Source organism: Vipera ursinii, assembly GCF_947247035.1.
Source record: "Vipera ursinii genome assembly, chromosome: 1".
NCBI classification, from domain to species: domain Eukaryota; kingdom Metazoa; phylum Chordata; class Lepidosauria; order Squamata; family Viperidae; genus Vipera; species Vipera ursinii.
The window spans coordinates 70463902-70491348 of NC_139512.1; the positions used below are offsets into that span (position 1 = coordinate 70463902).

The following is a 27447-nucleotide window of genomic DNA, read 5'->3' on the forward strand; positions in this document are numbered from 1 at the left end:
AGTAATATTATTTACCACTGTACAAATATTAGTTAACAAATTCTCACAACACCCCCTGTGAGGTAGGGAGACATTTTTGTTCCCTCTATACAGATGGAAAAACTGAGGCACAAAAAAGTTAAGGTGTATATTAAGATGGTGGCAAGCCCATAATTCAGTGCTTCAATTTCTATAATCTGAAAACTAATTATAAAATCATGCTTCCCCTTTATGTATTAGAACCCAGCCATGCCTTCTAAGAAATAATATGTGGAGTTGTTGCCTGTTAACAACATATATTTGATATTAAGTAATTGTTCCAGTTTTCATCCCCATATAGAACAGCATCTTTCACATTCTCATTTAGATACTATCCCATGCCCAAACTCTCAACTTTGTTGTTGAACATTCCGTACTATGTAAAATGTACTACAAGGGGGGGTCTCATTATATATATTTTTTTCATTAGCTATTGGCTTCATATTTGAAGAGAAAAGGAGGATCTCTGGAAGGCTGCAGTGACAAAAATAACAATATAAGCACAAGGCAAAGTGAATCCTTCTCTATTGCTCTCTTTATCCAAATTCCCAGAGCAATTGTGCTAGGAGGACTAGAATGTTATCACTAAGCCAGCAAATAGCCAAAGCTAGATCCAGGTTCTCTTCTTAGATCAAAAGTAACATCAGGAAAGGAGAGAAAACCTGTCAATCTAACGTGAAGCCAATGGGGAGGACAATTCACCCGTTGATCATTTATGGGAGGATGTGTCCATTCAGGCCCACAGAACTGGGTTTCTTCTTACAATGTTTCTTTTTCTCTCTGGGAACATCTGCTAAGCTTCATTTCTGTCAGCTGGATGTACCGTACAACATTAGTATCTGCAGGGAAAAATAATTAAAATACATCTGCTTAGCATAACTTTCTTCTTGAAATATGCAGCAACCACATTTGTAAATGTCTATGATGATTCTCAGTCATCCAGTTCACAGTTGTTCCAAAGATGCTTTTTCAGGAGGCAACTGGACTTCCTTGTTTTTCTTTGAAAATGTTTCACTTCTCATCCAAGAAGCTTCAGAGCTGAAGAAGCTTCTTGGATGAGCATGACACGTCTTCAAAGAAAAACAAAGTCCAGTTGCCTCTTGAAGAAGCATCTTTGGGACAACCACATTTGTAGATCATATTCCAACTGCTAGTAAAATAAGGGAAGGCTATTTTAGGAGAGATCAACAATCAAGTATAACTTCCTCAAACGTAGAGAGCTAGCCTGATATTGTCTATACTAGGAATGACTCTCCAGGATTTCAGACAGAGGCTTTCGCTACCTCTCTTGGAATTAATGAAGAGTGAAATTAAAACATTCTGCCTGCAAAACATACATTTCCATGGAGCAATAATGATGAGAAATTTCCTCTGTGGTGCCCCTAACTTCCTCTGTAAGAGGGAAAGAATGGACTTTGGCAACTATATATGGGACTCTTGGATTGTGGGGCACCAGATCTTTGTTGATACTCCAGTACTTGATATCACCTGCCCTTGGTATACATTGGCAGAGTAAATATGAAAATTATGCAGACATTCAATTCCTACCATAACATTGTAGTGTCAATCTCCTTGAATATATATGCAGCAAAAATACAAAACTGGTCTTGATTACTACATTCAGGCATGAGTAAATACATAGACTCAGAAATAATGAAATTTGACACCCGTACTTTGGTAGCTAACTCTTAGAAAAAAATCACAAGAAAAAATGGAGAGACAAAGATTAACTCAATTTTCAATAGTATGTAAAGAGCATCCATAAAACAGTTCACAATTATGTCATCAGAGATGTGCAATTGGAAATTTCATAAAATATCTGGAAGGGAATCTCTCAGCCTCAAAATATTTTTCAGTTACCATTCCCAACAGTTCCAATCAGCATGGATAGCAAGGAAGAATGGTGGAAGTTGCAGCTGAGTAAAATCAGGAGCTCTATAGGTTGCCCATCCTTACCTGAGAAAAAAGACATTCAAAGTACAAATATCTTTTTTTAAAAGTATACTGTTTCTCTTTTGATGTAGATATAATTTCCTGTTATGTTGTCTGCTATTTTTATATGATGTCATAAGTCATCCTTGGACTGATCAGGAAAATCAAAAGATATATTCAATAAATAGTGAAATATTTATAATTTGGAGAGCAGCTAGGAAGTTGCCTGTTTCCCTCAGATTTATCAGCTCCCTTCATAACACTTGTACTTCTTGTTTTAAGAAATTGAAACTGAAAAAATTAAATGCAGCTACTTTATATATTGTGCATCATGCCGGTCATAAAACTCCAAAGAACCTTAAAAATATACAGTAGCTATAAATGCCATCTTTGCTATTAAGACAGTGTTCAAACCTTGTGTATAATATATTCTCTGTCACTTGAATTTCTCCCCGCCTTCTTGGCACAGATTTGAAATCCTGAATATATGCCCAGTGAATGTAGAGCCATAATTACTAGATAGGCTTAAAAATCACACATCCTGAAACACAGAAACAACCAGATGAATTTCTAAAAGGTTGGAGAAGTGTGTGATGGGCAGGAGACCTAAAGGTGCACATATAAAATGGCAAGTAGATAGCGTGCTTTTTTTTTTTGTCAGCACAGTAGAAATGGACCCAGTGACCTATGGATGTTCATGCATGTGAATAATTTCTCAAATGTATTTTCTTTTGAAATCTGGAGATAAAATAAGATTTAATCAAGGATATAACATTTCATAGCAAAAGCTTTGGACTTGGTTATTGAAATCCTAGGCAAGGTATTCTTCATGGAATCATTTCTGCAAGCTTTATCCAAGCCCTTTTTTCTAGACAATTTCATTAACAGAAATGTCATAAGGCAAATGTTCTTGTTCTTTTTTCATTTTACACATTAACATGATTTTCTTAAACCTCCAACTGGGAGAACTATCACCCAATCAATGCGTTATGCCATCCATAGTTTGACTTTGGCTTACCCTGATGTTGCCAGCCATTGGAGTTAATTTATCCAGTTATAGTTAAAATATTTGTGGCTTAGCATGATTATGAATACAAGAATTTTGACAGTGGTTGGATTGAGACAATGCTCTAAGCTATACTGTTCAATTTTTGATGTCTGAATCTATTCATCTGGTTTATTAAATCTAAGCATTTTCAAACAAATGATGGCTTTTATTTCTTTCCCATTCTTTAGCATATTGTGTGATAGTTTTATTTCTTTAAAAAACCTATAAAATGTCTTTGTGGATGTATGACAGCTCAAGAGTCTTTGCTGATCCAGAGATATGCAGTAAGAAGCCAAAAAAATATAATGTAAGTATGTTGCATGGCAACAGTGAATCTAACTAATGGCAGCAGCCAGGGCAATTTCAAGCTGTATTGCTATCCAGAGGGAGGGAGGGAGGGAAGGAAGGAATTACATGTCTTTTTTATTGCAAATATTTTATTTATTGACATGTGGGTTATAATCACTCTATTATAGTCGTCATTGTGGCCACATACTGTGAAATGTATTATCAATCGAAAATCCTCCCTATTTTTCAAACTTTTGGGGGTGGGGGTTGCTGGGATAAATATTTGCCTAGAATAGATGTTGTTTCTCCTTGATCTCACAATCAGATATGTCTGCTGTTCTGTCACATCTGATTACACAGATCAGGGATAGGTCATCTGTTAGTACAAAAGGCTCACTTGACAATTTGTGAGCATGTTATGGTTGCCATCGTAGAATTGTTGCCATAGGCCAGGGGTCTTCAAACCTGGCCCTTTTATGACTTGTGGACTTCAACTCCCAGAATTCCTCAGCCAGCGTGCCTGGCTGAGGAATTCTGGGAGTTGAAGTCCACATGTCATAAAAGGGCCAGGTTTGAAGATCCCTGGCCTATGGCAACAACCTGGACATAGTTGCCATAGGAGGCACGGTCAGTCACAGAAGTGCCATGTAATAGAATAGTCATCCAAGTAGCTCTCTGTCACTCTACCACCTGAACCTTTCTGGAACCCAGGCTGAACTGCTTTGTAAAACTACTTCCTGCTTACTTTTTAATTACAAATACTTTTTAAAAAGTCATGTGAGGCAGGCAAATTGGCACGTTAGTGTTCATGGGCACCAAACTCTGGCCAAGGTAGCTTCTGGACACTTAATCTACATTGTTTTAATCTAGATTAAAACAAAACCACAGCCACCAAGAGAAAAATAGCACTTAAGAGGAAAGAGACTGCTGAGATTTTTCTTCTTCAGTGCAGACTCCTCTCATTTGTGAGAATGCAAATTATCAAGAGATATTTCTAAGAGATGCTGCTCACATGGATGGAAATAAATGGCCATGTACTGTCATATGGATTCCTTTCACCTCACTATTATACTTCCTCAGTCTAAACTGGCAGGAATGAGGCGATTCTCCATATGATATGGCAGGGGTCCTCAACCATGGAAGCTTTAAGACTTGTGGACTTCAACTTTAAGACTTGTGGACTCCAGCTTTGCTGGCTGAGGAATTCTGGGAGTTGAAGTCCACAAGTCTTAAAGTTGCCAAGGTTGAGGACCCCTGTTGATATGGTACCCTGTTTTAAAATGGGCAATGGTTGGCAGTGTGCTTTATATGCAGATGAACTCTGCCTTCTCAAAACTCTTGTCTAAAACCATGAAAGACTTCTGCCAATCAGCATAACTATCAAGCTCCTTAGGATCAAGCAATTTCTTATGAGAAGAACATAGTGGTCTCTTTGCACGATAGACATGTTTCTCAGTAATCTTCATGTTGCTTCCAATAATTCAACCGTCCAAAATCAATGGCAATGTCTCCAAGTGGCAATTTCCAGTCTACTTTCTCTGAGTCATTGCATCACAAAACCTTGGCGAGAGCAGACAAAATGTTGGACTTCTTCAATCATTGCATGCATCAGTGAAGATAAGGAACACCAACCAACTCCCTCCTGACATTCTGTCTGTGCTTATCAAGAAGACCACCTAAATATTTTCAAGAAAGCCTTTTGCATTTTTCTTAAAAGAATAAGATAACATTTTGGAAATGAAAAATGCACCATATATTCCTTAATTTTCATAATACTACATTTTTTCTCATCCTTCCCCTAAATGGTTTGAACTGCCTTGCAGGATTCCATGATACCATTTCCCTTCTGCCTTTAAATCTTTCCTCAAGCCTTGTTTTTGTTGAAGCTTTCAGCACATCTACTTCTCATGGCTGGATGGAGCTTGCATGCAAGCAAGCCTCAGCATCTGCAGGTGAAGTCACATTGTGGTAGTTCCCTAATGACATTTTCATAGGTTCCCTTTTCTGTGCTATTTTCCCAATATTATCTTGTAAGCTCTGTGGAACTGACATTTGTCTGCTGGTCCACTGGAAAGTTCCACGTATACCATTCATGAAAAAGAAGAACCAACCCAACAGAGCTAAGGATGAGGGTCAAGCCAATTCTTGTTTCCTTTGCTTGAGGGGAAAAAATGATTGGCATTTTGTAATAGTAAGGCTGAACTTGCCTGGACAGAGGGATCCTCACAAAATTGTCAAGGCAACATTTTTCTTAATCACATCGTGTGTCTGGGCTCTCACTTCTGAAAGGTTTTCTGCCCTACTACAAACTTCATCTTCTCATAAAAGAATGGCTCAGTTATCTCACATTCCTCTCTACTTCTCTTCTGATTGAGGTTAGGGGGCAAAGTTAGAATGCAGTTCAGGCAGGTTAGTTTTCCATATTGTAGGTTCTTGGCAGAGAAATAAAGAGGTATAAAAGACCTGCTTCGCCAGCAGCAGGCTTTTAGATCAGAAGATTCATCTTTAAAATACATTCCTGCTTACTCAGTGAAGTGAGCTTCCACTGGGTTGTACTAATGTACTCTTACTAAATCCATCAATAATAGAATAACAGAATAACAGAGTTGGAAGAGATCTTGGAGGTATTCTAGTCCAACCCCCTGCTCAGGCAGGAAACCCTATACCAGGGGTCTTCAAACTTGGCCCTTTTATGACTTGTGGACTTCAGCTCCCAGAATTCCTCAGCCAGGCATGCTGTCTGAGGAATTCTGGGGGCTGAAGTCCACAAGTCATAAAAGGGCCAAGTTTGAAGACCCCTGCTCTATACCATTTCAGACAAATGTTTGTCCAATCACTCACAATTTCTGGAGGCCGGTTGTTCCACTGATTAATTGTTCTAACTGTCAGAAAATTTCTCCTAGAACCTAGTTCTAGGTTGCTTCTCTCCTTGATTAGTTTCCATCCATTGCTTCTTGTCCTCCTTTCAGGTGCTTTGGAGAATAGCTTGACTCCCTCTTCTTTGTGGCAGCCCCTGAGATATTGGAACACTACTATCATGCTACCCCCTAGTCCTTCTTTTCGTTAAACTAGACATACCCAATTCCAGCAACCGGTCCCTATATGTTTTAGCCTCCAGTCCCCTGATCATCTTTGTTGCTCTTCTCTGCACTCTTTCTAGAGTCTCAACATCTTTTTTTTTTTACATCGTGGTGACCAAAACTAGATGCACTATTCCAAGTGTGGCCTTACCAAGGCATTATAAAGTGATATTAACACTTCATGTGATCTCGATCCTATCCTGTTAATGCAGTCTAGCACTGTGTTGGCTTTTTTGGCAGCTGCATCACACTGCTGGCTCATATTTAAATGATTGTCCACCAGGACTCCAAGATCCCCCTCACAGTTATTAGTATTGAGCGAGGTATCACCTATACTGTACCTGTGCATTTGCTTTTTCTTGCCTAAATGTAGAGCCTTACTTTTTCCAACATTTAATTTCATTTTGTTAGATAGCACCCAATGTTCAAATCTGTCAAGGTCCTTCTGTATCTTAAGCCTATCTTCTGGAGTGTTGGCTATTTTTACCAGCTTGGTGTTGTTGCAAATTTGATGAATTTCCCATCTACAACCTCATCCAAATCATTGATGAAGATGTTGAATAGTACTGGGCCTAAAACAGAGCTTTGAGGTACCCCGCTGCATACTTCCCTCTATGTAGATGCAGTTTCATTGAGGACTACGAGGTTGATCAGCCAGTTATGAATCCATCTGGTGGTGATGCTGTCTAACCCACATTTTTCTATCTTATCAAGTAGTAGTTTGTTATCTACTGAAGTCCAAGTAAATTATATCCACAGCATTCCTCTGCTCCACTAATTTTGTCACCTGGTCAAATAATGCGATAAGATTTGTCTGGCATGATCTGTTTTTGACAATCCCATGTTGGCTTTTGGTAATGACTTTGTTTGCCTATAGATGTTCACTGATTCATTGCTTGGTTATCTTTTCCAGAATCTTCCCAGGTATTGAGGTCAGACTGATAGGTCTGTAGTTTCTTGCATCCATTCCCCCCCTTTTTTTTGAAGATGGGAACTACATCAACTCTTTTCCAGTCCTCTGGTAGTTCTCCAATGCTCCAGGATCTTTGAAAGATATAGTTCAGTAGTTCTGAGATCATGTCTGCCAGTTCCTTCAGAACCCTGGGGTGTAATCCATCTGGTCCTGGTGATTTGAACTCGTGTAGGCTGGACAGGTGCTCACTTACCATTTTCTTGCCTATTTTGACTTGTATTCCTAATCTGTGTTTTACAGTATTATTTTTAATAAATTGGACTTTTTTCCTTTTGTGTAAAGACAGATGCAAAAAACAAGTTAAGCAGTTCTGCTTTCTCCTTGTTGCCTGTCACATTCTTGCCACATTCTCCCATTAATGGACCAATTCTTTTCTTGACTTTTTTCTTGTTTTTTTACATGTTGAAAGAAGCTTTTTTGTTATTTTTTTACTTTTGTCACAAACCTTAGTGCATTTTGAACCTTAGCTTTCCTCACTTCCTCTTTGCAGGCTTGGGCTATTTGCTGATATTCTGCCTTAGTTATGTGCCCCTCTTTCCACTTTTTATACTTGTCCTTTTTTGTCTTTCAATTTATCAGAGAGTTCTTTATGCAGCCATACTGCTTTCTTTTGAGAGCTGATATTTTTCTTTTTCATTGGTATTATACTAGACTGGGCTTTTATTATCTCACTTTTCAAAGTTTCCCAAGCTTCTTGGGTTGTTTTCCCCTTGAGGATACTCATCCATGGAATCTTTCCCAAGCTCTCTCTAAGTTTATTGAAATTAGCTCTCTTAAAGTCCAAGACTCTAGTTTGACTGTGTTCTATTGCTTGTGCAGCATAATGTTGAATTCCAATATTGCATGATTACTCCCCCACCCTCAAGGTTCCTGTGGCTTCAACACTTTCTATCATTTCATCTCTGTTACTGAGAATTAAGTCCAATATGGCTGATCCCCTAGTTCCCTTCTCTACCTTTTGGGAGACAAAGTTGTCTGCTAGGTTTGTCAGGAACCTGTTTGATCTTCCACTTGGTGCAGAGTTTGTCTCCCAGTTGATGTCAGGGTAGTTAAAGTCCCCATTACTAGTGTGATGTGCTTCCTACATACCTTAGTTAACTGACTACAAAGAGTTCATCTATTTGCTGATTGGTTGGGTGGTCTATATAGTATACACTTATGGCAATGTCATTTTTTCCCTCTTTTATATTGACCCAGATGAATTCAAGACAGTTTTCACCATTGCACTTTATTTTTGTAGAGATGTAGTTATTTCTTATATATAGTGCAAGTCAAATTCTTATGCACCATAAGTATGTGTTCGTCCCCCCCCCCATGCCATTATTTTATAAGCATGGGTGTAGACAAAGGAGGATGACGGTAAGGTAATATGTAATACTTTGAGATTCAGTTTTATATCAGTTACCAAATATTTTTGTTGTCGTTGTTAGTTGCGAAGTCGTGTCCGACCCATCGCGACCCTATGGACAACGTTCCTCCAGGCTTTCCTGTCCTCTACCATCTTCTGGAGTCCATTTAAGCTCACACCTCTTGCTTCAGTGACTCCATCCAGCCACCTCATTCTCTGTCGTCCCCTTCTTCTCTTGCCCTCAATCTTTCCCAGCATTAGGCTCTTCTCCAGTGAGTCCTTCCTTCTCATTAGGTGGCCAAAGTATTTGAGTTTTAGCTTCAGGATCTGGCCTTCTAAAGAGCAGTCAGGGTTGATCTCCTCTAGGACTGACCGGTTTGATCGCCTTGCAGTCCAAGGGACTTGCAGGAGTCTTCTCCAGCACCAGAGTTCAAAGGCCTCAATTCTTTGGCGCTCAGCCTTTTTTATGGTCCAACTTTCACTGCCATACATCGCAACTGGGAAGACCATAGCCTTGACTATACGCACTTTTGTTGACAGGGTGATGTCTCTGCTTTTTAGTGTGCTGTCTAGATTTGCCATGGCTTTCCTCCCGAGGAACAAGCGTCTTTTAATTTCTTGGCTACATTCCCCATCTGCAGTGATCTTGGAGCCTGGGAAAATAAAATCTGTCACTACCTCCATTTCTTCCCCATCTATTTGCCAGGATTACCAAATATAATTTTACTTAATTATACCACTCTGTTCTCAAAACAGAGAAATTAGTTTAAAAAAGCAAGCAAACCAAATTCATAAATACCACTTTGGAAGCTGCAGCTACAATCATGAGTAAGTTACATGTCACAGATCAGCTTGTCAAAAATGGAGTTCAACAATTCACTCAGGTGTGAGCAAGACAGAGGAAAGATCAATAGAGTTTGGCAGTTGTCTTACTGCAGGGTTTCTTGGAGATAAGCTTGGAGAAACTATTTAGAGATATTACAACAAAAACATATGCAAAAATATGTACTAAGCCTAGGAAACAGGGAAAGCATTAACAAGAGACTCAGATAATCTCCTCCCTAACTCCCTGGGGTATAAGAGGGAGGGAAGGGAAAATACATCAGGCCACATTATTCCGTTATCCTATTTAAATAAAATATAGTGCTAGTTATCTTTGGAGTCTATTTCCCAATCTGGTCAACTTCAAAGGGCTGACAATCTGACAATCTATATCCCACCCACCCCACCCCTCAGGAATTGAATTCCAAAAAGTTATAGCTGAGTCAGTGACAGCAGGGACATCTGCCAGTGCCGCAAACTCTCACAAAGGTTGGTTTTGAATTCAATTGAGCTCTTTGCATTTCTGTGAGAATGAACAGGTTTGGTGTGAGTTTTATTTGAGGAGTGTCAAACTTTAATTACATTTAGGAACCTTTGGATCTAATCCTCTGTCTCCAAATAATCCACTAAGTGCTTTTGATCAAACTTGAGACTTTGAGGCAAAATCCCATTGTATTGTGCCATCACTGTAAGGGTTGCCTTCTGCATCACGATCACCAACCTGGTCAAGGAGTAGAACTAAATGCAGCCATTTTCTCTTTGTTCTTATTCTGGTAAGTTTATCAGAGGTAGCCTGATTTATATTGCATGACAAACTAAAAATATAGCAACAGCCCCAGCTACCATCTGATCAGTGTGTGTCCCACTGCTGCTGGTCTGTTCCTTCAGCTGAGCACGTGGTAGTAGATAATGGAATAGGCACAATAATCAATAATTTATATGCATAGATGGAATAACAAATCCAATCATTAAAACTACTCTTTTCCTGAAAAATATTTAGCAATCACTTCAACTTCTGATATGTACCTAAAAGCAGTAAGGGGTCAAGTGAAGTAAAAATGGTCTCCTCTCCCAACTTCTTATGTAGCAGTTTTAAATCAAATATCTCCCTCTCCTCTACCATTTAAGAAATATATTCTCCAGATGAATTCGAGCATGAAATGTGTAAATGTAAAAATGGTGGCCAAATATGCAATGGCTGGCAATACTAGTGAGTACCTGAAGTTTTCTTAGTGCTCAGGAAGGGGGAGGCAAATGAAAATAATTTAATACTCCCCTCTAATTAATTTTCATTTAGAAGAAGTCAGATATATCCCGTAGTTAAGTAAGATGCAGAGTAGGTATGACAACCTCTAATCTAACCAGGCTGACTGAAAGGGTATATAAACATAGTGGCAGAGCAAATGCAGGCTATGCAGCTGCTTGAGACGAATGAAAAGCACTTCAGGCAGCATCAGGCCAAGCATGACAGATGGAAGCAGAATGTCTTGTGGGATATGAAGAGGGCAAGGCAAGGCAAATGTCCAGCTTGCCCCATGAGTGACAGAGTGGTTTGTTTGTACACATCTTTTGCCAGAGAAGACCTTGACCATAGATTTATATTAGTTCCAAGCCATGGAGTCTTCTGAGCAAATACTTCCCAGCTGATTAGCTAACTCTTTGTTGATGCCATTTTGACAGCCATGAGAACCTGCTAAAAAAATGGGAGAAATCTGAGTGGAATCTGACATTCAGATCCTCTTCCCAAGAAATGATTGGCATCCTCCAAATGCACATCACTACCAATACATTTTTAGATAATGCATCAAAGTTATCCTACACAATCTTTTAATACCAAATGCTGGAATGAGAGAAAATATAAAAATCTATTTAGATCCATCTTTATTCGCCTACTTTTCGAACTTATGAGCTAGACTTTTGTATTTCTCCGTGTCATGCCTGTAATGTATTGGGGTTTTTGCTTGTACTAATTCACGTGTCTGTGTTTAAATGCTGCTTAACGGTTACTCAATGGTGTGTCTGTGTAACAGCTACGGACCAAGCCAGACTTGTTGGCTCCAGGAATATCATTGGTAGATTTGGGGCAGGAATGGGTTCCTTTAAACCTATTGGCCGCCGCCTAGTGGCCAAACGTATAAGTAGCTGCGCAGCAGCCACTGTTTCAGTTCTGTTCTGCTTGACTCCAATAAATCATGTTTCTGTTTGGAACCTTCCATCTCACTTATTGCCTGCAAAGAACGGACTACACAACAATGCCCTTGACTCCCATTTGACAAATGAATAGCATTCCAACGCTTCCCCACAGTGGACACAACAGTGCATTGATCAAAGTGAGGAGAATAGGAAAAAGAATGACAGCTTGATCACCCCTGCTCCACGTCTTTCCTTGCTCTTTCAAAACAGAGATTAGACACGTTTTGTTTTTGAATGCAAAAAAACCCTACCCACAGCAACCCACCAGGATTTAAGTGATCAGTTCAGACTGACTTCAAAGAAGGGCCTTCACACTTCAGTAATAAGGACAAGAAGGAGAGCAGTCTTGGCACCCACTTCCCAAGCTTTGTAATCCCTTTTTCTCCAGAGGATTACCTAAAGTTAATTCTTCTGAAAGTAATGAATAACTCTCATTTTGATGGAAATTTAGTGGCTGGGCCTTTTTTCAAAATGTGAATATACATATATCCATACAAACACACACATATTTCTATGCACTATTTTCAGTGTTACAGTTCTCAAGTAGACCAAAAGGGCTTTAAATAATGGGTAGAAGACCTTTTCTCTGTTCTGAACTATATTTCCCAATGATACTCTCTCAGAGGCCACAATATGATTTTTTTTGTCTCTTTCTCCCCTTCCACCTACCTTTACACTCTCTTTTACTAATAATAGTCTTATTGTTTCTCCTTCCCTTTTTTTGAACAACCAATGTCTTGCTAGGAGAAGGATAACTTTTTGCATAGATCCTAACTGATAACTAGCAGAAAACCTTTTGGAATTAGAATATGGGACACAGACTGATGAGTCTTGCTTTTTTTTAAAAAAAAAAGTGAGTGACTCCCAAAGTGCAATTACTTAAGTCCACATTTTTGTTTCTGAGATTCATGTATTCCAGTGTACTTCAAGGTCCATGATGGGACCTAAGAATTGTGGCTCAAAAGAATAGTGCCCCCTAACTTTTCTGTGCTGAGATCAACACACGCTTGCATGTTGCCCTGCCTCTATCAGCAGCAATCATAAATATGGTGCAAGGAAATCCAAGATTGCAGTCCTGAGCAATTGCACTCTGTGGATGACAAGTGCGAGAAGAGGAGCAGAAAAAAAATGACTCGAGTGAAGACAAGGGAGTTTGTTCTGAGCAAAATACATTTTTAGAAAGGAGAGGCAAACAGTGCTGATGAGAAGTGAGCGACAGCGGATGATCTCTTAGTAGTACCTGTTGGCTGCCGAGACCTTGCTTCTTTCAAGTAGTAAAGGGCCTTGTTGTAGTCTCCAAGATGATAGAATGCTACTCCTGACCGGTAGAGTGCCTTGAAGTTCTCCCCTTCTTTCTTCAGTACTTTCAGGCAATATTCTTTGACCCGCTCATAGTTCACCAGCTCAGCTTGAAGTAGGCAGGCTACAAGAGAAAAAGGAACAGCAATTAGTATGGCGTAAGACTATTTTGGAGAACCACTCTTTCAAAACCAACACAGAAAGGATGTGGAGTTGGATGAAAAGGAAGCAACTTAGGGCATGGTATTCTCATTTAGCTGAGCATCAGATTCCATTTTCCCAACTCTAATCTCAGCAGAAATTGTCTACACTATAATTAGACGTAAAGATGGCATGGATGGATGGGTATCCACTTGTTCGTTAGTTTTACAAATGAGCCAGGAATTCCCTATGCACCAGGAATAAAACGTTGTACAGGCAGGCAAATGGATTTAAACTGCATGATTAAAATAATACACACAAATAAAAGGTATTGGAAAGTAATAAAAAAACAGAATGCTGAATTATATGGGGCATATTAAAAGACATTAGAATAAAGAGAAAATAGTTTTATGAACACATAAATAGGGATACTTGAATTGCAAGGCTACGTAACATGAAGTCATGCATAATACCTAATAATACTTTCTCTTTTAACTGTATACCTTTAACTCAACAACACTTGCACTTTATTTTCTTACTCAAAGCCATTCACAACAATCTGTTTCCCTCTTCTGTTACAATCTGAAAAGATGCTCTGTAATCAAGATCCCCACAAGATGAAAATTAGACACTTGTTGATACAGAAGCTATGCATGCTATGCGTACTAAAAGTTGATGTGTAACATTTGTGTACACAACTGCACATTCCTGCAAAAGTTATAAAGCTGCTACATAGTGTTTTGGATTGTTTAGAATATCTTCTTTATCTTTTTTTACGCTGCAAATGAAGGACAGACTAATTTATTTAAAAAATATTTTGTAAAACCATGGGGCAATATGTCCTAGGACTTCCTACAACAGCCCCTTTGTCACTAAGGGATACATAACAACCACTGAAGATGTAAACTGACTATATAAGCCCTGTGGTTATTTCAGAGCAGAATACCATTTACAGGTTCAGGGTAGTGACTCACTGACTGGACTGTGATTGTATGTAAAAAAATTACTTTTGCTTGCATCATATCCTGGTATCTTCAGTCTACAGAATGATATGAAGATTGAAAAGAACTGCTGTCACCATGGGGTCAACAGACAAAAATCTAGCAACCTGGTCTGTTCTCAGACACCTTTTTGATGTTCTTTCTCGTCATGTGTTTGGCAAGTGATTCAGCTTTTCGTGCTTAACGTGCTTGTTTTTCGCTCACAAAAACTCTACACAAATTGTACCTTTCCTGAACGGAAGCCACACAATCACATCAATTTTACAGATCTACACATGCACAGGCAAAGGTACATAGTTATTAAATGCTCTATCCTATGGCCATAGTGAGAAATCTCCGTGCCTGTATTTTGTGCCAGGTACAATATAGCAAGAATGGGCTAATTCTGCACTTCTCTCTGTATATTTTTATATCACATCACTTCCAATAGAGACTCTTTTTTTTGTTCACAATGGCACTACTGTGACAAGGGACATAGAATTCATTAGTTCAAAGCCAGAAATAGGATCCCTGTTCCTGCTTTTTTACAAGAGGGACTTTTTTTTCCAAGATGGAAAAAATTTCTGACCTTGAAGGGGAGAGAGTATATAAGAAGCCATGGATTGAAACAATTTGGTCCCCACCTTCGTCATAATGTCAGTATTAGATGGGCTGCCTCTTCTCAGTTACATCTGCCCATGTCATCATATCTGGCAGAACAGGTATGTTGCGTGTCCTGTCTGCCAAGGAGTCACATCTGGTGGGACCCTGGAGACAGGCCTTTTCTGCTGTGGCATCTGTCCTGTGGGACATCATCCCCTCAAGATGAGATTGGCTTCATCTCTGACAACTTCCCAGAAGTCCTTCAAGACCTTGTTATGTCAACAGGTTTGGGGATTACAAGGGAATGAGGTGGCTCCATTGTTCATATTATCTGATGCTCTCTCCTAGCCTTTTAATATGAATTTTTGTACTTGAGTGTTTTATGTATAATATAAAACAATGAGTGTGTGTGTTTGTGTATGTGATGTGTGTATGTGTGTGTATGTATGATGGACCTCTCTCTCCCCCCCTCCTTCTCTCTCTCTCTCTCTCTCTCTCTCTCTCTCTCTCTCTCTCTCTCTCTCTCTCTCTCGGCTGGATGCAGTAACAGCAGACAGCTCAATGGAATTTCTGAAATGGACCCTGTCTCCAGGTCCTGTCTCCACTCATTGATCATGAAATGGGAGAACTCGCCATGGACCAACTCTCCATGGGCCAACTCACCACGGGACAATTCAACAATTCAATTTAATTATTTAAAATAATTTTAAAAATATTTTAATTTTTGTCATCCACATTTCATTTTGTCCCTCCTTTTGCATCCTTTCTTTAATAATTCAGTTCCACCATTTCTTTGCTATTCCTGTAACTGCTATGGCTGGATTGTCCCACGGCAAGTTGGCCATGGCAAGTTGTCTTAGACCTGAACACGGAACGGGGTGGAACAAGTGCAGCCAGATGTGCTCTGACTCCTTTTCAGTAGCACAGGTAGTCCTCAACGTATGACCACAGTTCAGCCCAAAATTTCTGTGGCTAAGCAAGAAATTTGTTAAGTGAATTTTGCCCCATTTTATGACCTTTCTTGCTACAGTTGTTAAGTGAATTACTGCAGTTAAGTTAGTAACATGGGTCTTAAGTGAATCTGGCTTCCCCATTGATTTTGCTTATCAGAAGGTCACAAAAGGTGTTCACAGGATCCCGGGACACTGCAACCATCAAAAATATGAATTAGTTGCCAAGCATCCGAATTTTGATCACATGACTATGGGGATGCTGCAGTGGTCATAAGTGTGAAAAATGGTCATAAGTCATTTTTTTTTTCATTGCCGTTGTAACTTTGAACAGTCACTACATTAACTGTTTTAAGTTGAGGACTACCTGTATATGCTTAGCAATATTTTCCTTCTCTATTAGGATGCAGAATTGCAAAATCAAGTTTGATCCACAATTGTCCCCTCAATCTGTTCATGATAGCCTGCAAAACAGATATAAGATCTGCCTGGTCCAGCATCCTACTTCCCACAGTTCTCCCCCTGTACTTAAATTCATTGTCTAGCAATTTGTAGTCCAAACTATGCTGCCACTGATTCTGACATAATAGTGATCAGTTCGCTATCAGTCATTGATTAAATTCCAGCATGTCCCCATTAAACCTGTTGCACAACTTAGCCTTGAATTCAAGCCTTGTTGATTTCATGAGTTACAGATACTATGGACATTAGCTGGATATCAACCATAGGTGTTCTTGTTGTGAGCGTCCGTGGAAATCAGTATCAGCTCTGTCCTGAAGGAAAGGCATAATTTTAGGGCCGATGCTGTTATGCAGCAAGAGGAACTGGCTGCTGGTTACAGATGGTAGTTTCAGATGGAGATGGGGATTGGGAAAGGGGTGTGACAAATAAAAGAAAGAAAATGCCTGAATGCTAAGACAAATTATTTTCAATCATTGGGCCAGGTCACCTGAGTTCTGTTTTGAACATCAAAGAGTCATAGCTTGATTCTACATGCACTTATCAGATGTGATGGAAATTTGTCACACATCACAAACAGCACTAATGGGGATTTGTTCCCAATGCAAACAGCAGCCTAAAGCAGCAGATTTTCATCAGGACAGCTACAGAGTGGTAAAGGATTAGATTTTCCTCCTTGACTAATGCAGCCTCCCCAGTGATACTCCAAACAAATAAAAATCTGGGGACTGACATTTCCATTTGAAATACATCTTAAATTCAAAATACATCTTAAATGCACAAAGGCATAGAGTGCAATGTCTGCCCGTGGTCCTGAATTTATCCCCTTCCTCACAAAGAGAGAGCAGAAGCAGAGTCAGCAGGGTTGACCCAGTCCAAAGAGAGATTTGCCAAGAAATGGTTATCCAAAGACCACACTATTCTTTTGGTCCTTTGCTTCCAGGTTCATATAGTTGGTGGGACCAGGAGCTCCTCTTTGGACGAATACAGCTTTAGAGCAAGCTTTCTCAACAACCTCGTCAACTTTTTCTCCAGCATGCTGGTTGGAGAAATCTGGGAGTTGAAGTCCACACCGCTAAAGGTTGCTGAGGTTGAAGGACACTGTTTTAGAGGGGAGTAGATATAATGAGACGAGGAGTGGAGGGGAAAAAAAAGAGATTTCAACCCATTTAAAAAGTTGCTGTTACCATTGGAAATTTGTTCCATTGCCTTCAAAAGCAATAAATTCTCCCCCCCCCTTTTTTTTTTTAAAAAAAATCAGCTCTCTTCTCATGGAGCTTGAAATGGAGGCAGCCATTCCTTTCAGTTTTCCACCCCCATGTCTCTTCCTGTTTCCACACTTCCTTCTCATGAAGGTGTGAATCTGAAACTAAAATCCTTGACAGCCCTGCAAATGTAGTTCTATATTTATGTATCAAATAACAGGTACAGTGGCATAAACAGCTGCCCTTTGCCCAAGAACTTTACCCAGTCCAGTCAGAGCGCAACCTCCTTGCATAAGGTTGTCTGTCAGTGCCACAAAGAGACAAATTGTGAAGAGTAAAAGACTGCAAAAGCATCTGCAGGCTTAACAATGGCAGGGTCACAAGAAGCTGCTTTATTCTGAAACAGAACATTTGATGCACCTAGCACAGAATTATCTTTAACACTCTAGTGGGAGAAGAGTACCTGTCCATGCAATTACTCTGAGTCCAACCAGACTCGATGACATTTAATGTCACAGAAGTTCTGCAAGATTTCAGACAAAAGTGTTTCTCAGCGTCACTTGGAGGCTCTAAACCAGGGGTCCCCAACCCCCGGTCTGTGGACCGGTACTGGGCTGCGGCAGGCCAGCATCTGGTCCACACAAGCAAGAAGAGCCCCATCAACAGGATGCAGGCAGCACACAAAACCACGCCCCCTCCGGTCCGTGGAAAACCCTCTCTCCATGTAACCGGTCTCTTGTGCCCAAAAGGTTGGGGACCTCTGCTCTAAACAGACTGAACATGGACCTGTTTGTAATCAAAGCACATGATCAAGCACTGAGTTATAATTCCCTTTATAGATTAGTATATCTTTATGATCAATCATTTAGTCCCAGCAATTTCATCAAATCTATTTTATGAAGTCATGGAAATTGTCCCTAGTGTCCATTACTGTGTCAGAAGCGTGTTGATCCCTGTAATGATTTTCAAGCTCCAATAACCTAAATAAAATGAAGGTGTTTGTGATATTCTGCAGGTTGTCAGATTTTTTTTTCTTATGGCAACAAACTAATCCTGTTCCTAGATTAGTTAATCTTTAGTCTGTGCAGATAACTGTAAGTGATAATTAGATAAGTAATTCATTTTTTTTCTGGAGTAGCATGGTTGGGGAAAAAAATATCCCAAAGAATACCAACTGCTTGTTAATTTATTGCTGATGGAAAATGAAGAAAAGACAGCCCCTTTGGGGTAGCAAAAGACATACCGGTAAATGTTATAGAATCTAATAAAGATATTGATAATCAATTCTGTGGATATTTGGTGTTCTAAAATATATTTTTATTGTTTTTAAAGAGACATTGGTGGCTAAAGATGAAACTACATGTATATATGAGGATGGTGTTTTTTGTTTGTTGTTTGTTTGCTTGCTTGTTTGCAAAAATGCCTAGAGGATAAGCCATTCCAGTTAAAACCAGCACTTTGAATTTTATCTATTGGAGCTGTGGGAAGTCAGCTCCCCAGAGAAGGAAATATTAAAAAGGCAGGAAAATACATTTCCTAAAAAGAAGTTAAAAAGGCAGAAAAGCATGCCCAGTTTTTCTTAATAGCCCCAAGTCTCCCTCCCCCAAGCAGAAACCAACTCTATAGAAATGCAGATGTAAACCATTTAGGAAGGTTGAAGCTAAGAAGACTTCAGACTTCTAAAATACATACCCCTGCCCCAGGGAGGTGGGCTGGGACATACAACCAGCAAGAATCCTAGAGGGGAACACCTAGGCTCAGGACAGAATACGTGACAAAGGAAATAGAAAGCTTGAAACAGGAAATAACTCCAGACAATAGAGTCCAGGGGGTATAAAAACTCACTACCCACATGTGGTCAGGCTCTCTTTTTTCTGTTGGATCTATCTCTCTGTCTGGCTTTCCTCTGCAATAAACTACAACCTTCTTCCCATAGCAGTTGCCATGTTTATTCCCCGCTTGGAGGAACCATGATGGAGACTTTTCTTCCAACAGAGCCAAATCAGCGTTCACAAAACTGATACTATTTGCTATTGATGGCTCAAACATGGTAGGAGGTAGGCAACTGAATTCTGCACCGACTGTAGTTTCTAGATAGTTTTTCAATGCAGCCCCACGTAGAGCTCACTGAAGTGGTCGATTCAGTAAGTAATGAAAGCAGGAGTATCTGTTGCCAGGGATTGCACTGCAGGAAAAGCTATAACTATTTCATGGGCTGGATGGAGCTGAGTAAAATCTCTTCTAGCCCTAACTTTTACCTGTATATAACCACTCTATGAAGGAGATGGATGGCTCCTAAATTTGATAAACAAATTAAAAATATATAACAGAGTCCAAGAGACGTCTGAGTCCAAGTGGGCCTGCTCCTTCGAGAGGAGGGTCTTTATCCAGAATTATCACTGGGAGAGGCAGTTTGCCCAGAAGCCTCCTTTTTGCAGAGACTTAATCTCAGTTGTTTTCCTTTCACCACAGCTGAAACCAATTGATGACCTTCCCAGTAGCTTTGTATAGATGTGAAATAACAGGGGACGTAAAGATTAACCCTGCAGCACCCACATGTAGGCATCTTTTGGGGAGACTTCTCTTCCCCAATCATCACCAAGTGGCACTGCCTACTCAGGAAAGTGTAGAATGATTTTAGAACAGGGTCCCCTACACTCTGCTCTTGCAATCAGAAGGGTACCATGGTGATGGCTGTAGAAGCCACCAAGAGGTCAAAATAGATGAGAAGGGAAGCATTCAGATCCCAGGATGGATCATTCACTAGATGACCAATGCACTTTTTACCCCAGGCCCAAATCCAGATCCAGATAATCTGCTTCCTCGTGGGCCAGTTTCATCATACCAAAGCCACGCCCACCCCATTGCAAAAAGAGTCGCGATACATCGTGACACATCACATGACGTGGCAAGTTTGACACCCGTGCTCTAGAGCAGGGGTAGGCAACCTTGGCCCTTTTATGACTTGTGGACTTCAACTCCCAGAATTCCTCAGCCAGCCATGTTAGCTCAGGAATTCTGGGAGTTGAAGTCCACAAGTCATAAAAGAGCCAAGGTTGCCTACCCTTGCTCTAGAGTCTAAGGTGACCTTGGAGTTCCACCATTCATTTTCTTCTCTTTGTAATACAATAAAAAAAATCCTTTAATAAGAGGGAGATTATTTATTGCCTTTGTAAAATAAATATAGTTAGATGAAACACTTTTGAAATATAGTTCAAATAATGCCCCACCTGAAGCATGAGGCAGAGGGCCAAAGAGCATTTCCTGTTCCAGCTGGCTATTCTCCATGGCCCTTCCAATGGGCCAACTGGCACCATTGCCGTGTGTGAAAGATTTAAGACTTCCAAGGGAGACAGTTGGAAATAAGTATGTGATAGAGTAGAACTGTTTCTTCTGCCTAGCATTGATTCAGTGGAATGGTCAATGGTTCTAAAGAGCCTAAAGACTATCTTCTCACTGTGAATATAATTAATTGGGGTTGCAGTGAGGGGCCTCTGAATTTATATAGAATATAAATAGCTTCAATAAACAATGGACCTGCCATCCTTGCATGGATAGCAAGATTAGGGTCAGAAGGTATTTCTACACTGCAATCTATGCTGCAAATATTTTCAAGTGAACTTTGCATTTTCAAATAGTACTGGGATAACTAACTGGGGACCTGAAGAAATAAAAACAAGAAACTCTTGTAGCCATTTGTCAGATTACCTCTGCTCAAGGAATGAGACTTTCTCAACTTCTGCTCCATATGGTCTGCAATCAGTGGTGGGATTCAAATATGTGAACAACCGGTTCCCTGTGTGGATGCTGCTTCCAGAAGTCCATTCTGGGCCTGGGCAGCAAAAAATTAGCTACCGGTTTTGCCGAAGTGGTGCGAACTGGCTGAATCCCACCACTGTCTGCAATATACCCACAAAATCAATCTTGGAGACTTGGGAAATAGTTGCAGACCTCTATGTATATTAGAAATATACCATTTATTTATTTACTTGTTTGTTTACTACATTTTTATCCTACCTTTACTGCTTTATAAGTAATTTAAGCTGCCAAATATACACAACATTCCTCCTATTTTCTCTACAACAACCACTCTGTGAAGTGGGTTGGTCTGAGAGAGAGTGACTGGCCCAAAGTCACCCAGCCCTCATTTATGTGGCATTTGCTATGTGGCAGCAAGACTTCTCAATATGTTTATTGCCAATCCCAATTTGAGATGTTGGTGTTAATCTTTAATTCATTTTTGAGTGATCTAACTGGAAGACCACCTGCACTCATGTTTACCTGCCCAAATCTTAAGATCAGTACCTGAACTGTTAGCACAACAAAAAAACTGTGTCATGTAAATGTTGGCGCTGCATAATATTTTTAGTGGGGGTGCAATGGCTCAGCGGTTTAAGACTCTGAGTTTATCAAAGCTGGCAGCCTGGGTTCAAACCCGAGTTCCCCAACAGTTTGCCCCAGCTTCTGCCAATCTAGCAGTTTGCATGGTGAGTAGATAAATAGGTACCATTTTGGTGGGAAGGTATCAGCATTTTGTGCTCCTCAGCGTTTAGTTATGCTAGCCACATGACCAGGGGAATGTCTTTGGGCAAAACAGGCTCCCTCAACTACGAAACAGAGATGAGCACTGCCCCCTAGAGTTAGGCTTGACTGGACAGGGGAAACTTTTACCCTTTATTATGTTTAAAGAGGAACTAAAAAGCCTCTTGTTGTGGGTGAAGAAGGAGAGTGCAAAAGTTGGGTTGAAACTAAACATTAAGAAAACCAAGATCATGGCATCTGGCCCTCTCAATTCCTGGCAAATAGATGGGGAAGAAATGGAGGTAGTGACAGATTTTATTTTCCTGGGCTCCAAGATCACTGCAGATGGGGACTGTAGCCAAGAAATTAAAAGGCGCTTGCTCCTCGGGAGGAAAGCCATGGCAAATCTAGACAGCACACTAAAAAGCAGAGACATCACCCTGTCAACAAAAGTGCGTATAGTCAAGGCTATGGTCTTCCCAGTTGCAATGTATGGCAGTGAAAGTTGGACCATAAAAAAGGCTGAGCGCCAAAGAATTGAGGCCTTTGAACTCTGGTGCTGGAGAAGACTTCTGCGAGTCCCTTGGACTGCAAGGCGCGATCAAACCAGTCAGTCCTAGAGGAGATCAACCCTGACTGCTCTTTAGAAGGCTAGATCCTGAAACTAAAACTCAAATACTTTGGCCACCTAATGAGAAGGAAGGACTCACTGGAGAAGAGCCTAATGCTGGGAAAGGTTGAGGGCAATAGAAGAAAGGGACAACAGAGAATCAGGTAGCTGGATGGAGTCACTGAAGCAGTAGGCGTGAGCTTAAATGGACTCCAGAAGATGGTAGAGGACAGGAAGGCCTGGAGGAATGTTGTCCATAGGGTCACGATGGGTTGGACACAACTTTGCAGCTAACAACAACATGTTTAATAAGAATTACTTACAATTGTCAAGCTGTTGGAGATGCAAGTCATAAGAACATTTCATCTCACAGTTTGGGTTTCTCCAATGATTGTTATAATTTATCCTATAATTTTGGTTTAAAATTTATAAGATAGTCAGCACGACTTTGGAACATGGCTTTGCTGCTCAATAAGGACATGCTCTTCTTGACCATAGAATCTGCTCAGAATCTATGAAGAGCTTATTAAATTTGGACATGGGAACAGGGGCTGATTTCAGACAAATTGGGGCTGCTTAGTCCCCTGAAAGCTCTGCCTTCACGAACTTTTAACTAATTTTAACCTTTTGCCTCTTATTCAAGTTTTTAACTTTTATATATACTGTTTTATATTTTGACATTTTATTGTGCACTGCCCAGAGTTCCTCTTTGAGGGAAATAAGTGGTTTAGAATTGTGACAAATAAATAATATATATATATTTAACATTAGGATTATAAATCTGCTTTAAACTGCAGCTATGAACTGTTAATAAGGCTTATCATTAACTTCTTTTGACAAAGGAGCAAGGAGGAAAATTTTCAATTGTTATGGTCAACTTTTTTTGAAATTACCTCACTTTATTACACCAACGTCCAGCTCTCCTAATCCTTTTCTCCCTTTTCTCTTTTTTCTCTCCATTTTTTAAACATTATGTGCATTTCATATATAGTGCAATTGTTCATTTAGATGATACAGTTTCTTAATATTTTATAATAGTTAAAGATGCATTTAGCACTTGTGGGTTTTTTGTTTGCATTGTTATCCTTATTTTTAATTATTTAACAAAATATGTGCATGCATGCATATTTATTTGTATCCCAGCTTTATTATTCTTACAAATAACTCAAAGTGGTGAACACATCCAACATTCCTTCCTCTTCCTGTTTTCCCCATAATAACAGTCCTGTAGCCTGAGATGGACTGAGTGAGTGTTTGGTCCAAGGTCACCCAGCTGACTTTCATGGCTAAGGCAGGACTAGAACTCACAGTCCCCCGCTTTCTAACCTGGTGCCTTAATCATTAGACCAAACTGGCACACATGTGGCACATATGTGTGTGTGCACACACACACGCACACATACACACACACACACATCTTTAGGCATGTTCTTAGGTCCACCGGTGAGAAAGTTTGATGGTGACAAGGAATAGAAATCATTGGCAGAGCATGTTTAGAATTCCAGCCCCAGGGAGGTTTCACAGCTATTTGGAGGATTTGGGAGAAGTTCTAAGGACCATTTTGTTCCAGTTGGTTTTTGGAAGATTGACATTACTATCACCACTCTCTCTGTTGCAGTATTGCTTTTGATGTTAAATGTATTTGTTTTATCTGTTTTAGATGCTGTGGTTTAATATTTTTAATCAATGTGCATCTAGATTATTGTACTGTTTGCTGTGAGAAGATACTTTGTCCTGAAATATAGCATACTCTTTAATATCCATCCTTCCTTAAATGAAAAGAGGCGGGTGCCATTTCAGGAATATGGATGGGATCTTCAGACCATTTGTTGATGGCTTCTGGTCCTGGATCTAATGGGAGACTCTGTTGGTGGCTTTGGGACTGATGATGCTTGGCCTTCCATGTTTTCCTTATGTACACAGAAGAACCAGGTTTGTGAGTTTTGGAATTTTGGGACCACATCAATAAGTCAAGGACTAAAATATGCCCTAGTTAAGGAATGCAGCACTGGAAATGTAAGAATACATTGAAAAATACAGACCGACAGATTTTTAAGCTGGAAAGGTAGATTTCAGAAGGCTAGTTCTCATGACATGGGTGACAGTGTTAAATGCATAGATTAACAGAATAACAGTATAATAAAATTGGAAGGGATCCTGGAGGTCTTCTAGTCCAACCCACTGCTCAAGGAGGAAACCCTATACCATTTCAGACAAATGGCTGTCCAATCTCTTCTTAAAAACCTCCAGTGTTGGAGCTTCCACAACTTCTGGACGGTGATTAATTGTTCTAATTGTCAGGAAATTTCTCCTTAGTTCTAGCCTGAACTAGAATCAACAATGGGAAGTGGTACAGGTAGTCTTTGACTCACAGCAATTTGTTTAATGATCATTCAAAGTTACAACTGAAAAAAATTACTTATGACCGTTTTTCACTTATGACCATTGCAGCACCGCCAGGGTCTGCAAAATTCAGGCACCTGGCAATTGGCTCATATTTATGATGGTTGCAGTGTCCCAGGGTCACGTGATCACCTTTTGTGACCTTCTGACAAGCACAGTCAATGGGGAAGCCAGATTCATTTAACAACCATGTTACTAACTTAACAACTGCAGTGATTCATTTAACAACCGTGACAAGAAAGGTTGTAAAATGGGGCAAAACTCACTTAGCAACAGAAATTTTGGGCTCAGTTGTGGCATAAGTTGAGGACTACCTGTACTGGGTTGCTGTTGCCCCTAATTCCACTTATCCATCTAAAGCTGTAAGAAAACCTACATACATGCACCTACAACCAAGGCTTTTTTTCTCATTGAACGCTCAGAACGAAGTTCCGGCACCTTTTTTGGATGGAACCTTGTAGAGTAGGCAAGGCGGGTTGTATAACATGTGTGAGTTCCGGCACCTTTTTCTTTTACAAAAAAAGCACTGCCTACAACTATTGCAATATGTTCAGATGCTGTTGGAAGAGGGATATAAATCCACAGGTTGTTCCTCAAAGAAACCTTGAAAGTAGTCCTAAAACCTGATCCAAAATTTGGTGCTGAATTATAATTTTTAATGCACCCAAAGGGAAAAGGGGCTAAATATATGAGAAATACCAGTAATTGTATTTAATTCAACTAACCTTAAATCAATTCAACTTAAATCAAAATTTAGATTTTGGCCCATTCAGTGGCTCAGTTCAGCTTTCAGCCTGAAGATTGCTTACTTCTATTTTAAATTTTCCATCAGATGGGAAGAGTCAACAGTAGAGTTATTTAGGCAGATTTTAACAGAATGAATCAGATTTAAATGAATTGACATAGCAAGCTGGATCCAGATTGGGGTACATGCTATACTTATAGAAGTGTCTTCTCCTCTCCCCATGGTGGGAACTCCTACAGGATCCTGAAAAAAACCCTACAAAACATTAGGTGCCTCTGCCCAGGTCCTTGGAAGCTTTCAAGGATCTGCTCTTTACCTTCGGTGTATTTAAAAGAATCCCTCCCTCCTTATGTAGAGTTTCCAGAAATAGTTTTAGGGACCTAGAAGAAGTCAAATCTCCTTCCACAATCCAGTTGCATGAAACTACGGTAAATGTAAACAGGAGCCTTGGTGGAGCAGTGGGCTAATGCCTCCTTAAGTAACACCAGCTGCCTGCAATTAGTGCAGGTTCGAGTCCCACCAGGCTCAAGGTTGACTCAGCCTTCCATCCTTCCGAGGTAGGTAAAATGAGGACCCAGATTGTTGGGGGCAATTAAGCTGACTTTGTAATAATGCCGCTTGGGGGGCAGGCGAAAGCCCTAATAAGCAGGCATATACATAGAATGAAGGCTATTGCTAAGCACATTGATTTGTGCTTCTTAGATTGTAAGCCGCCCTGAGTCTTCGGAGAAGGGCGGGATATAAATGGGATTTTTTTTAAAAAAATCATGTTTACAGTCTTCAGATCAGGATGCAACTTTCAGCCATATAGGATGCAAAGGCTTTCTTGACTTTAAGCACAACTACTGCAATATGAACTTAAGAGTACAGAAGGGGAAGAGGCTTAAAATAACTTGTAGATGTTTGGCAAGAAAAGGCTGATGTCCTCTTTGTTTACTATACTCTAGGGATCTACACAGATTGTGTCTTGGGAGTAACACTGCAAGTGACTCTGCTGAGTGTTGTTTTCCAATCATTTCAGTAGGTAAACAAACAGCTTTTCACAAAGACACCACAAAGCACCAGTAATTTTTCCTCTGATGGAAATTTTATCTAGAATTGTTGGTCCAAACATTATAGCATATGAGACAAAAAATCCACTGTGTAGTAGAAGTAGATGATTATTGAGTAGTTGCTTTGCTCTACCAGGTCTGGCCATTTCAATTTTATTTTTAATGTGTGCCAGTGTGTACCCAGAAAAAGCTATAATAAATGTTATCTTATCTATCTTATCTTAAAGTATGAATGCCATCATTATTAGCCTGTTCTGCAAATTAAATCACCTGTAAGTCAGATGGCCAGTATCACCACAATGATAGAATCATGCATAGAAGATATCAACCACAGCTGAAAAAGTCACTTTTGTTTGGGATATGGCAATTAGGAAAAGAACTAGATCATTGCTCTCCCTTTAGGAAATTGACAGGGTATGAGCCATTGCAAATGACTATAAATAAACCCTGCTGTCTGAAGATTTTATTTTATTTATTTATTTTAATTCCATTTATATCCCTCCCTTCTCCGAAGACTCAGGGCGGCTTACTTTTTATCTCATCATCTTCCAGCAACATTCCTCTATCCTTCTTCCTTTTTTTTTTGTTCTTTAATCAAAATAGCTATCTTGCCAGTAACAAAAGGACCTCAGCTGCAAACATCATGAGTGATGAACAGAAGCAAGTTGTCAAAGCTGCTTGAGGAGATGCTGCTGGTTTGGTATGAAATGGTCTTGCATTTTGGAAAATCTTATGACTATGGTACTTTGATAGAAATGGAAACATGACGTAGGATCT

At 39.9% G+C, this 27447-nt stretch overlaps 1 protein-coding gene across 1 annotated transcript in view; it reads right to left on the reverse strand.

Moving 5' to 3' along the window:
• Positions 1 to 777: 777 nt before the first annotated feature.
• The window catches only part of TTC9 (tetratricopeptide repeat domain 9), a gene marked incomplete at both ends in the record, with an annotated part of 37868 nt that continues 11198 nt past the window's right edge, over positions 778 to 27447 (reverse strand). Inside the window, 2 exons of the mRNA XM_083348369.1 lie at positions 778 to 857; positions 12943 to 13125. Of these exons, the coding sequence (XP_083204495.1) occupies positions 778 to 857; positions 12943 to 13125 (263 nt within the window). The remainder of the gene's footprint in view (positions 858 to 12942; positions 13126 to 27447) is intronic.